This window comes from Choloepus didactylus, chromosome 5, assembly GCF_015220235.1.
Source record: "Choloepus didactylus isolate mChoDid1 chromosome 5, mChoDid1.pri, whole genome shotgun sequence".
In the NCBI taxonomy this organism is placed as follows: Eukaryota; Metazoa; Chordata; class Mammalia; order Pilosa; family Megalonychidae; genus Choloepus; species Choloepus didactylus.
Window position 1 is genome coordinate 6,729,998 of NC_051311.1, and position 13,884 is coordinate 6,743,881.

Consider the following 13,884-nt stretch of genomic DNA (forward strand, 5'->3'; position numbering starts at 1 on the left):
CGCAGCGGGAGGGTCCAGGCAGGAAACGGCGATGTGAGGTCCTCAGCACCGAGACCCCGGCGGAGGCCTGGGGTGGGCAGAATGCCAGGGCCTCTCAGCGCTGCGAGCCCATCCCAGTCCCTGGCCAGAAGCTGAGGCTGCACCGCCTCCTGATTTACAGCGTTCCCACCACACCTGGGAAGAAGAGGACTCCGGGTTCCTATTCTGCCCCAAACCCCTGAACTCGGGGAACTCAGCACACACGTGGCTCTCCGGCCGGGAAAGGGCAGCGAGCGCCGCAGCATCCGGGCGCTGTTCCAGGGCGCAGGCGCGCAGGCGTCTCCTAGCAACCCGGGACAACAGTGGACCAGGAGGCGGGTCCCGGCAGCGCAGGCGTCGCCTAGCAACCAGAGACAACAGTTGGACGCGGAGGCGCGCGGCGGCGCGGTTTGCCAGGGCGGAGGAGCAGCTGCTCGGCGGAGTCCCCGGCAGGTAAAGGCGGGTCGCGGCTGCTCAGAGGCCCGGGCAAAGCTTGGGGACGGAGAAGGAGCCGCGCGGGTGGGGACTGCTGGGGCTACCGAGGGAACCCCTTGTTAGGGGTGTCGGCCCCTATCCAGCCCGCGCGGTGTCAGACGGGGTTCGGGTGGGCTTTGTGACCCCGGTTACCTCCCATTGAACCGGGAACAAAACTGGGATTCCAAGGCGGAACCTGAGCGCCTAAGATTCAGTTAATTAACTGTAAGCAACTCAAGAAGTGGACCCCGACTCAAAACTTATCAAAACTCCCCCAGAAGTCTTCTCCCCCAAGATCATAGGCTGAAAGTTCACAAGAGAAATGCAAATGATCGATAAACTCATGGGAAAAAAAGTGGGCTCTTCTCCAACAATCAAAAAAATGCAAATTAAATACGTTTTTTTTTTTTTTTTTTTTTTTTTTTTCCCATATCCAGTGTCGTAGAGTTAATAACTTTTCATCCAATTCTTTTATTTCCAGGGATTTATCCTAATGAAACAGTTGGGGTTGTGGATGAAAAAATTTATATTTTTGTCCATAATTGCAGAAAATTGGAAACAAAAGCTCAACAAGAGACTGGTTAGATAAATAAAGGATTTTTAAATATTATTTTAAATGATATGACATACTGATCCATTGGAGATGATTAGATCCACATAGGATAGACACGACTGATACTTCATGAACTTGTGTATTTATTATTTAACAACATAGAAAGAAAATTGTCCCAGGAAGGAAAGGTGGGAATAGGGGAGAGAAAATTTAGGTAGGATGGTAAAATCACCATAGACAGTGTGTGCATACGCACACACAAACACACACACAAAGTCTACCGGAATGCTAATAATGCTGATTTCTCTGAGCTTATGTCTGGGTGATTTTTATTTTGTGACCTTTTTTGTTTTCTGAATCCTCTGTAATGAAATCTATTGTCTTTACAAGAAAAAAAAGTTATTAAAAATATCAGCGGGCAGAGTGATGAAATACTCAGGGGAACAGATTTAGTTCAAGTGCTTGAAAAAATCAAAGGGATGTATTTTCTTAACTTGACATCTTTGTCACCTTAAAGGAAAACAAATCTCTAAAGGATAAAATACTATAAGGTAATTTAGTTGTATCATGTTGATTTTACGTGAAATATTGAGTTTACAAATTTTTTAACAAAAAGTCTTAGGGCCTTCTCTGAGGCTTATTGCCACTGAGCTTATGTCAGCTTATGTTCTCTCTGCCATTGAGTGTTATACCCGAGAAGGCAATAAATACACAAACTTCCTAATTCACAGTGTCGCCCAGGACCAGTTCTGTCGTTGCAATACTGTTGTTTTAAGGATGTTCCAGCCTCTGCACTGTTTATTATGCAATGCTCAAAAATACTGTCCTAAAATAGGAAAAATAAGTTCCTGAGTGAAAATCAGATGATTTATAATAACTTTATATAGTTGTAATTGAATTGCTTCTTGAATATTTTTCATAAGGAATTCTTTTATAAATCAAAGACTGCTATGTCTTAGAATTGGTTACAAAGAAGAAATATGAAATCTCTTTTCCTTGAGATCTAAGTATAGGATAGGTTCTCATTTGTCCAGAGTGGTTTTCACGTGTCTGCTTGAAGCATTGCAGGCAAGGAGGCTAAGGGCCTGTGAGCTTTTCAAGCACCTATGAAAGATGTCTGAGATTTGAAAAAAAAAAAAATGGCTCTGAAATATGAAAAGTTGAAAAGTCATCAATATTAAATTAAATATTTCATGAATATTAAAATTTCACTGTATTGGAAAACAATTTTCTCCTTTTGCAAGATTCCCAGTTATACAAACTGATTGCTGAGTGATTTCAAATGCAAATTTAAGAACTTTTAATAATGAAAATGATATTTGATGGGGAATGTGGGTACATTTTGATATTTTAATATATTGAATATAGGGTGAAGTAGTGCAGTGTAGAGTAAGCCAGGTGTCCCAGTTTGCTAAAGCTGCCATTATGCAAAATACCAGAAATGGATTGGCTTTTATAAAGGGGATTTATTAGGTTAAAAATGTACAGTTCTAAGGCCATAAAAGTGTCCAAACTAAGTCATCAACAAGAGGATACCTTCACTGAAGAACGGCTGATGGCATCCAGAACACGTCTGTCATCTGGGGAGGCACGTGGCTGGCGTCTGCTGGTCCTTTGTTCTGGGGTTGTGGTTTCAAAACGGCTTTCTCCAAAGTGTCTCTGGGCTTCTGTCTCTCTTAGCTTCTCTCTCTCAGCTCCTGTGTGCCCCTGCTTGTTTCTCCCAGCGTGTTTCTCTCTAAGCATCTGGTGGTCCTCTCTTAGCTTCTCCAGGGTAAACTCTGGGGTTCATCTCTTAGCATCTCCAAACATCTTTCTGTCTGCATCTCCAAGTGCCTGGGTCTGTGTCAGCTCTGAGTTCTCTTAAGAACTTCAGTAAACTAATTAAGACCTACCTTGGATGGGTGAGGTCACATCTCCATGGAAACAACCTAATCAAAAGGTGCCACCCAACAATAGGTCTGCCCCCACAAGATTGGATTAAACAAACATGGCTTTTTATGGGGTACATAATAGATTCAAACCAGCACACCAGAGCATCAGAGATCTTAAATTTATGTGGCCTCGAGTTAGGGACATGGAATAGATGTCTTTCAGAAGTCCCTGTGAGTTTCTGTGATCATGTGGCTTCTTAATGTATGTGACAAATTCTGGTCAGCGTCTGTAATGATAAGGGTTGCTTGTGATCCCTGACAAGCCATTTGAACCAACCCTGACATTGTACATTTTTCCCCATCTCAGGTTTCCTTGAGTTCCTTGGGACTAGAATATAACATTGGGGATTGCTGTGGTGCAAACATAAACTCTCAATGGGAAAAACTAGAAAGATGTCTAGGGCCATTCTAACTGGAGCCAACATCCAGTAGCCCATGGCATGTCAGCTCTATTCTTTTCCTCTGACCCATTTCTCATGCGGCCCTGGGTTTATGAGGGCAGCTGGAAAAAGGTCTTGCAAGGAGTATTCCCAATTTCCCCACAATACTTCTCTTTGAATCTCACTTTTTACTTGAGTTATGGATTATATTAGAGAAAACTTTCTGTTACCTGGGTAAATACACAAATGTTAATTCAGAGTTGGTAGGATCTTGGAAACCATTCACAAAATCATTATTTCTAGGAAAAAAATGGAGTTAATAATTTCTATAAACATCAAATGCCTATTGTGGACCAGAAACCATTTGAGGTGCTTGGGGTACATCAGTGCAACAAAACAGACGACAATCCCTGCCTTTGTCAAACTTGCATTCTTGCAGGTCCACAATGTAACTTGGATTTAGGCTCTAGAGCCCTGCACAGACAAGTTGTCAACATGCAAACTATGTCTTGTTATGTAAATAAAAGTTTTGTCACTAATATGTTTACCTCCTTTCCAAACTGGAAGCCAGGGCCACAAATTGCAACAATCTTATCAACAGATTCCTTTAAAATGGTTGAGTCAGAAATAGGGAAATAGGCAATATATTTGCACATATGAAAAATATCCACAGGTACTGCATTTTCTTTTAGAATAGGTAAAAATGTGAGGCCGGAATTAAAACCTTCTTCCAAGGATATAGCTAACAGAGAAATTTGGACATGTTTAATGTAGAATGACACTAACTATTTATTGCATCTTTTTCTAGAATGGGTAAGAAGATAAAGAAGGAAGTAGAACCTCCTCCTAAGGATGTGGTAAGTTTCTGATTTGAATACTGGTAGCACTTTAACAACCAGTTTCAAAATAAATTGTTAAAACAGTTTGGCACGTAACAGTGTATATGTGAATACATAGTGGCAGAAGTCCAAAGTCTGATTAAGGATAACAAACACTTACAACATTGTCATTACATAATTATTACAATTAGAGAGCAATTATTAGCTTTTCCAGTATGTGGATGGCATGTTTATAAGCCTCGTTAATGAATAATACCTTTGGTTTGTTCTTTTAAATACTTTACATCTGCCAGTCTCTCATTAAGGTAATTATCCAAGTGAATTTTCAAGAATAACTAGAGGTTCTGTAACAGCTACTAGATATGCATATAAGTTTCTCTGAAGATGAGTTTAGCCATTTGGACATCTATGTGGAGAGAAGCCTGGGTCCATCATCTTTTTCATATTCCAAATGCTTAAGTGATGCATTCCCCACCCCACAAAGCGCTTGCCTCTCTCTTTTAAAAGCACAGTTCTATCTTCCCTCTTTAGCGTTTAGGAATGGCTGAAAAACTGTGTTAAAAATCGAAAAGGCCCTTTGACAATTTTCAGCTTAGAAACATTTTGAAACCAATGTTCGATGTGATTTTTCTTCAAATAAAATGTGAATAAAAAGAAATTATTTCAGTCCATAGACTGGTGGGATTTTAAAATTTGGAGAAACATGAGCTTAACGTGGGAACCCCAGAGCCGGGGGTTATGAACACAACCTCAGGCCCGGCTCTGCGTCTCAGGAACCAAGTTATTTAGGCCAACTTGCCAAATTTGGTTAAGTTGCTTCATTTCCTCTTTGTCTCTTAAATGGGAATTTAATAGCCAACTCATTGAGGTTATTGTTTAAATTTAAATGAAATGATGTAAATAGAAGACTCAGTGTCTGGCACAGAGTGATCGCTCAGTAAATAGGATCTATTGCAATTCTGTGGGATCTGTGGGATCATCAGGACAGTCCAGGACTCAGACACGAGAAACCCAGGACATTGGTCGTGCCCGCCTCGGGCCAAGAGGGCTTTGCAGAGTTGGTCTTTATGGTCTTGTGACGTAGGTCATCATTGTGGCTGATTTACTTTGGACAGACCCCGAAAATGTTCCAGAATCTCTTACTTTTTCATTACCCTGTAGGTTTGCATCACCTCCTTTTCTGCTGCCTTATATGTTATTGGCATCTTTTTAGCAGACAGGGATGCACAAACGCAGTGTAGACAACAAGCACATCTGATTAAAATTTGAATTGGAGGACTGGTATACCTTTGACTAACACACTTCCTGTGATTTTATAATGTCTCATTTTTGTCCTTTGCACTCCAGTCCTTGGGGACACAGTCTAGGCCTTGAGACACGATTCCAATCCGAGTGTTAACAAAAATATGGCCCCCGCTTCGTCGGTTCACAGCAGCATGGCGCAGCCTGGGCGTGTGTGACAATTAGCTGTGGTTCCTGACGCTGCCGCTCTTTCCGGAGTCAGTGCTTTCTCAAGGGTCTTTCCATCCTTACCCTACTCAGACTTCCACGCTACCAAAACTGATGGAGTATTACACCATTTAACTTCTTCCTTATCTTGTAAATTTTCATCCTTCAAAACAGTGTACCACAGTTTACAGTACATTAACTTGGAATTTGTTCCAGGGTATATCTCTTCAAAGTCCAAGTAAGCTTTGTTGTACAAATTCAAAATGAAGACAGGATTTAAATGAGGGATATATAACTACTTAATAGAATAAATGCTTAGATACTTCCATGTTAACTAATGGTCATTTGCTTCTTAAAGAATTTCTTTAAACCATCATTTCCAAAGATTTTAATTTTTATTCATCTTTAATTTACTGTTTAAAATGGGTAAATAAGGACAGTAAGAAGAATGTTTGGTGGTATGATTAAAACAAACAAAAAAATCCTCTTTGCTTTTCTTAATATCATCATTTGTCATAACATACGTTAATATGCATGTTTATATTTTATTGATCTCCATTCTTCCTCATAAAAGAAAACACAAGCTAAGATGCCTAGATGTTTGGAAGGTATGTCTCGAGCTACAAAATACGACAATATTCTGCCTTCCCAAATCACTTCCATGTCTGGCTGAAAGGTTGGGATCCTTCAGTAACAGGCAAACATTGTGGAATGATGGCATAAAAAATTCCTCTCATGAATGTCCCTAGGAGGCAACAGTCAGTGGAAGGCAGGGTATTCAGTGACTGAGAGTATGGGGTGTGGGGACTCTACAGCCTGAGTTTGAATCCCTGTGCCATCATCTGTCATCTCTGACCTTGAGCATGTCTTCACCAATGAGCAACACATGAGAAGTAAGATACCCATTTCCTAGGTGGCCAGGCAAGGTGAGATGTGCAGTTGTTAAGACCAGTGCCTGATGCTGGTGTTTTAGTTTGCTAAAGCTGATGAAATGCAATATGCCAGAACTGGGTTGGCTTTTACAATGGGGATTTATTAACTTACAAACTCACAGTTCCTAGGCTGTGAAAATGTCCAACTCAAGGCATCAACGGGTGATGCTTTCTCCCTGAAGACTGGCTACCAGGGAGCTTGGGCTCCCTTGTCAGATAGCCAGGCACTTGGCAATGTCCTTCTCTCCCAGTTTTTGTTGCTTTCAGCTTCTGGCTTTAGTGGCTTCCTCTCTCAGCTTCTCTGGGGCTTTTACTTTGTGTCCTTTATCCTCTTATGAAGGACTCCAGTAAGAGGATTAAGACCCACCTTGAAGGAGGTGGGTCACATCTCAATTGAAATAACCTAATCAGAAGTTGCCAACTACCATAGGTCTATACCCGCAGGAATGGATTAAAAGAACATGATATTTTCTGGGGTACGTACAGCATTGAACCATCACACTACGTAAGAATGTCATAGACACCGTTATTATCAATAGTGACATAGCTGAGACTGCCACTCACTGTTCTCTGGAAGTGTGGACCTTTGCATGGACTGTCAAAGGAGACAGAACATCAGTGCTGGGAGACGAGTGGCCCCTTAAGTCCCCAGACACCAGAGGGGAGCCCATCATGGTTCGTGGTCCAGTCTTCCAGCCTATGAGCTTGGAACTTTTATTCTCTTCATATTTCAGTGGGTATATCCACTGTGTCTAAACTCCCAGGAGACTATGACCTGGCCCAGGAATCTTAAGGACAAAGTGTCGCGTTAACTGAATGTTTATGTTAATGGACTAGCACTTTCCCTCTTTTAGTTGGAGGCAGGTGGGGAGCTCAGCAAGGTGCTCACTGAGGTAGAGCAGGGCAGGAGTGGGGCAACCAAAACCCAATTCCCTGGAAGAGCGGGAGGGCCCCTGAGCCTGTGCTTCTTTTCTGGATTCTCTTCATCAGGCTCAAAACTCAACCTTGACTCTTTTGTCTCAGTCTTAGACGTGTTTTAGAAATGAAGGATCATAGGGACTAATTTTCCCACGTTTTTGCCTCATCACAGATAAATAAAACACCAGGAATTAATTTAAAAAATATAGGATAAATCCATAAATAACATACATATGTAATACAGTATAAACAATTGCCCGCTTGCTCTCCTTGCTCTAAAATTTTGCTACTTACATTCAGGTTGTAAAGTCAACTAAAGTCCATTTTAGTGATTTTCATTTTGACCTTTATACTTAGCAGATTTTCACTGATATCTAGCTATTCTCCACCAAAAGCTCAGGTGAGGTGAGCGTGGTTCTGTCCTGCTGTGGTGTGGTCTGTCTCTCCTTTCCTTGTGCAATCAGCTCCTCGTGACCCGGCACCCCTGAACCAACAAACACATTCCAACAGAGGTCAACAAAGTTTTTGTTTCAAGGTCACTTGCTTCCCATGATCCACCCATTTCTGCTGTGTTCATGTGTATAATTTTGTATTCTTTTAGACCTGTGGTACCTAATATGGTAGCCACTGGTCCCTTGTGGCTATTTAAATTTAAATTTGTAATATTCGAAGTTAAATAAAATTAACTGCTCCCCCCCGGTAAAATCACATGTCCACAAAAAATGTTTATTGTGGCTTTATTCATTATAGCAAAATATTGGAAACAACCCATATGCCTCTCAACAGGAGATCAGATAAACAAACTGTTGTATGCATACAGTGTACTCATACATGTGTATTCTCATACATACACCCAGCAGTAAAAGGGAACAAACTACTGATTTATAAAATAACATGGATGAATCTCAAAAATATTTTGTTGTGTGAAAGAGGCCAGACACAAAGAGTACATACTGTATAATTCTATTTATATGAAGCTCAAGAACAGGGGTAGCTAACCTGTGAGATTGAAATGAGAACAGTGGTTCCCTGCGAGAGTTAATGGTGTAGTAAGAAAAGGGGCACAAGAGAACCTTCTGGGATGATTGGAGTGTTGGTGACATGGGTGAGACACTTGTTGAAACTCATATAAGGCCTGCACACTTTAAGGGTACCTTTTCTTTTAATTGAGGAGAAATTGACATAATGTAAAATTAGCCATTTTAAAGTGAGCATTTCAGTGGCACTTATTACATTCACAATGTTGTGAAACCAAAACCAAACTATTAAAAATACAATTGCTCAGTCACATTGGTTGCATTTCAAGTACTCAATGGCCACGCGTGGCTTGTGACTGCTGAGCTGGGCAGTGCAGATTACACGTTTCCCGTTGTTGGAGAAAGCTCTATTGGGCAATGCCATTCTAGACAGTCTATTTCCTTAACAGAGGTATAAAAATATCTCTAAGTCTGGGGCTTCTCTGACTGTTGGGGCTTAAATGTCAAAGCTTAGCCAAACTGCTTCCCCTTTCTTTCATTCTTTCTGTAAATAATTTTGGTTCATCATTTATTTTGTACAGAGCGTGAAATTATAATTTCACAACAAACTTGTTGGTGACTGTGGCTTCCTCATGGGAGAGCAGATGGGATATGTAATTACAGCACAGTATTATTTATTTAGTCATGTGGCATTCTGTTGTAGCTATCATTTTATTCTCAGTGCCTTTTTAAATAAAAAATTACTATAATGCTGCAAGCTCTGTAGGAGAAACAAACATGATGCCAAGTTTCTCCACTCCTTGCCAAATGTTGGTGCTTCTCCTCTTTCTATTGAAGCTTCTAGTGCCCATATCACTTTTTCCTTAATGGTGAACAACAGATATGGTGAAATACTGCAGTGATTTCTAAACCATTGAAGAAATATCAAATGGCATTCGTCATAGTGTTTGTATTTTAAGGTACTCCCCTCCTTCGAGAATTGTAATCATTCTGTGGATGTTATCACATATCCATGTTTAAACATAGTATATGGATTTACATGCTTATGCAAGTAAGCTTTAAAAAAATTGAAATATCAAAGGACTCAGAGGTTTCTGGAGTGAAAATTCTAAAATGGAAGGGAAATATGATCTGATTGTGGACTGGTGGAGAAGGTAACTGGCTGGAAAGTTGGGGAAGCTGTCTAAGTGGGAGTCCAAGGCTGTGATTATCAAGGGGTCAGGGGATCAGGGAGACTTGGGAAGATCTGATGGTAGCTGTGGACTCTGCCTGCAAAATTGCACAGCAAAATTTCTGCATGCCATGGGAGAACATACCCCTGAAGCCCACTGATGGCTCCATGGACCTCAGATTTAGAATCTTCTTTCCTGACATCAACAATCCACACATATATCATTTTATTGTGTTTCGCTTTATTGCACTTTGCAGATATTGTGGGTTTTCTTGTTTTGTTTTGTTTTTACAAATTGAAGGTTTGTGGCAAACCTGCATCAAGCAAATCTATTGGCACCATTTTTCCAACAGCTTGTGCGTGAGTGTATCTGTGTCACGTTTTAATTACGGTATACATTGTATTTTTAGAATTAATGCTCTTATACACTTAACAGACTACAGTACATTGTAAACATAACCTTTATATGCACTGGGAAACCACACAATCCTTGTGACTCGCTTTTTGTGATACTTGCTTTATTGCTGGGGTCTGGAGCTGAATCTGTAATATCTCTGAGGTCTGCTGTACACAGTTAAGGCACTTTAAGGCCACAACCATGTAAGAGAAGTTTTCAGAGGCACCTAATCCATTCCTTTAAGGACCTGGCATTGTTGTAGGTGATGAGGATAGAGAAATAACGGTCAAGCGCTGAACCGGCACTGAATGCCCCTCAGGCACGTGCCCTTCCGCAGTCTGGGCTTATTGAAGGATGCAGTGCTCAGGCCCCATGTGGCTTCCATTCTAAGGCAGGAGACAGTCAGAAACCAACAGTAATAGAATTCAGGTGGTGATAAGATCAATGAAGGAAAGTAAAGTTGGGGGTGGAAAGTGATGGGTGAAGATCAGAGCAGGTCTTTCTGGTGGGGTCACACTTGAGAAAGACTTAAATGGAATATGTGAGTTAGCTGTGCACATATGGGGGTGGCGGGGAGGTGGCCGTGGCCAGAGAACAATAACCAAGGCCTTCCTTCGAGGTGTCTGAGGGAGGCCAAGGTTGGAGTAGCTGGAGAGGAGAAAGCAGGGAGCAGGAGGTGGGTCACAGACCTGTGGGGGGTGGAGGGGCAGGCTGACCATGTAGGGCCCTTTAGCCTATGGTAAGGAGTTTGGATTTTATTCTGAAGTGCAAAAAAGGGAATCCATTGGAAGGGTACAAGTAAAGGAGTAGTGAAATCTGATTTGTATTTATGATAAAAAATTAGATCATTTAATAGACACAATATGGAACAAAACTGAGAACTGGGAGACCGATTTGGAGGCTAGAAGTATTAAGATAAATGGCAGCTCAGACCCGGGGGGAGCCAGGGAGAAGGTGGGAAGTGACCAGAAAGAGGACACATTTTGAAGGTGGGGCTGATAGGATTTGCCGATGGATTGTACGTGAGGCGTGAGAAAGAGGTGTGGAGAGATGTTTCAACGTGTTTGGTCTGAACAACTGGGTAAATGAAAGAAACAACACAGTGTGTTGTTAAGTGTTGCAATGGAGAGGCTCAGAGGAATATAGCTGTAGGTAAAAAACAACAACAACAACAAAAAGAAAGCCCAAGGATTTTCAGCCCTCAGACTATCATGAATAAAAATTGTTGAAAATTTACCTGGAAAGATGGAGGCCTGGCAGTTAGTCATAAGCTTCTAAAGTTTCAAGAATCGTTTTATTATTTTAACTCGCTAGAGATGAAATGACACTATTGGGAAGTGGTAGGTGACATGGAGATTGCAGATGATGGCCTAGTGGGGGTGAAAGTCAGACTGGAGATATGTACCAGGGAGTAGGAGTAAGGAAATGGAGAAAAGGAGATTGCTTGTAAGATTTTTAACTGTGAAAGGGAAGAAGAGATAACGGGGTAACCAGAGGATGATTATCATCCAAGAAAAAAAATGTTTTGTTTTTGCTTTTGTTTTTAAATAAGAGAGTTTCGAGAAGTCAGAGTTCAGGGAGACTGAGGGAGCTGAAACTTCAGGGAAGGGTACCAGGGAGGACAGAACCACATAAAGAAATAACTCCAGAAATCTGCTTAATCTGTTTGATTCTTTGACTGAATTATTCACTTACTTACTTACTTACTAACTTACTTACTTACATGGGTGAAACTCCACATGGCCTGGCAAGGAACAGCTCTCAGGGAGCTGTAAACTGAATATTTTCCAGAGCTCACACAGGTCTGGGAGACCTTCAGATTTTGATTAGAAAGAGAGGAGAGAGCTTGCTGAACACTGGGGGATTACACAGAATCCCCAGAAGGGCTACACCTTAGTAGTAGTAGGGCTGAACTTGTCCCAGGGCAGTCTTCCCTAGACCTGCCCTAACAAAGTTTAAAAATAATCTTTAAATAGATCAAGTGGATCCATAAGCAAGGTAGCTGCCTGCCAGAACAATTTTCAAGATCCTTTAAGAGAAGAATAAAAAAATCCAGACACTCAGCAACATAATTTTCATAATGTCTAGCATCCAAAAAAAAGTATTAGATATGCAAAGAAGGTGGAAAAATGTGACACATAATCAGGAGAAAAATTAGTTAAGACAATAGGGGAGATAAAATGGAATACTAAAAAAAAATCAGTTATCCAAAAAATGGTAAGAAAAAGGAACAAGGAACAGATGGGACAAAGAGAAAACATATAGCAAGATGGTAGATTAAAACCCAAACATATCAATAACCACATTAACTGTAAATGATCTAATATTCCAATTAAAATTCACAGATTGTCAAACTAAATGAAAAATCAGGATCCAACTATAAGCTGTGTGCAAGAAACCTTTAAATACAAAGATACAGATAGGTTAAAAGTAAAAATATGGAAAAAGATATAACATGCGAGAACTGATCATAAGAAAGCTGGAGTGTTTGTGTTAATAGCAGATGAAGTAAACTTCAAGACAAAGCATATCTCCAGAGGGAATTAAAATGGGCATCTCATAACAGTAAAAATAGTCCATTCTTTAAGAGGAGGAATGTTCCTAAATGTTGTTCACTTAATAACAGAACTTAAAACACATAAAAGAAAAAAGAGATACATGAAAATACCAAAAAAAAATCATTTTACACGGTACCTAAAACAATGAAATACTCAGTAAATTTAGCAAAATAAATACAATTCCCAAATGCTGAAAACACAAAACATTACTGAGACAAATTAAGGATAATCTAAATAAATGAAAAGATACTATGCTTAATACAGATACATTGCTGGTGAAAACATAAAATGGTAAAACTACCTTGGAAAAAAATTGTATTTTCCTATAAAGTTAAACATACTTGCCAGACAACCCAGAAATTTTACTCCTAGATATTTATCAAAGAGAAATGCAAATGTACGTCTACAAGTTGAAAATGTTCATTGCAGCTTTATTCATAAGGATCCTAAACTGGAACAACCCAAAAGCATCGATGTTTATTGAATGAATGGGTGAATTAAGGCCAGAGGGTTAACAATGCACAGCTAACATTATGAGATTACCTTTAGTAGGAGAAACATTTTCTGTAATGGGAAGGAAGAAAATATGCAGGGATAGGTAGATTTCATATCTGGAAGTTGGAAATTGATGGAGTTTCCATCTTGATAAATTTATTTCCTCTGAGAAGTTGCTGAGGTGGATAGAGGAAAGGGACAGAAGGAGTGTTGAAAGTTCAAGTATAAAGGACAGTAGAGATGGTGTGAAATAATTTTTGAGGAGGGGTGTTTACAAGAAAACAGATTTACAGGAGAAATACAGTATGCTTGGTAGGCCTTTCTGAGAGCCTTTTTGAAATTGTTGATCATGCATTTATAGTGAAAATACTTTTCCCTGTAGGGTAACATTCTCTGAGAGTGCTTGAACTTGGGTGTAAATAATAATAATAATAATAAAGCAAATAATATTGTTCACTCACATTTGATTGAATTGATTTGGTAAAAAAATAGAAACAAAAAACAGGAGGACAAGGAGGTGTAAATTTTTGTTAGGAGTGTTATTAAAGTAATAGATCATAAAATCTAAGCAGGCTAAGAAATGAAGTGACAAAATGAGAAAGTGATAGAGGATAGAAGGCAGAGGGTGTGAATGGACTGGGGATCCCATTAAAGTTGCAGAATAGCTGAACAATCAAATTGTCACTCACCACTGCCGGTCGGCTGCCAAGACACCCCCAAAGCCTGGAAGCCTCATTGCTAAAGGAAACCCATCTGTGAGTAGGCAAAGAAAGTGAGTGGGTCATCTAGCAA

At 40.2% G+C, this 13,884-nt stretch overlaps 1 protein-coding gene across 6 annotated transcripts in view; it reads left to right on the forward strand.

The window, feature by feature from the left end:
* Positions 1-398: 398 nt before the first annotated feature.
* ARMC3 (armadillo repeat containing 3) overlaps positions 399-13,884 on the forward strand; it is a 118,608-nt gene continuing 105,122 nt past the window's right edge. For 4 of the 6 annotated variants that reach the window (XR_005217194.1, XM_037837839.1, XM_037837841.1 and 1 more), the window contains exons 1-2: positions 400-471; positions 4,165-4,213. Coding sequence is in view for 3 of the 6 variants with exons in the window: in XM_037837839.1 (XP_037693767.1) it covers positions 4,166-4,213 (48 nt within the window). In the remaining 3 variants the exon portion in view is untranslated. Of the gene's footprint in view, positions 472-4,164; positions 4,214-13,884 lie in introns of all 6 variants that reach the window. The other 2 variants (XM_037837840.1, XM_037837842.1) reach the window with 2 other exon arrangements.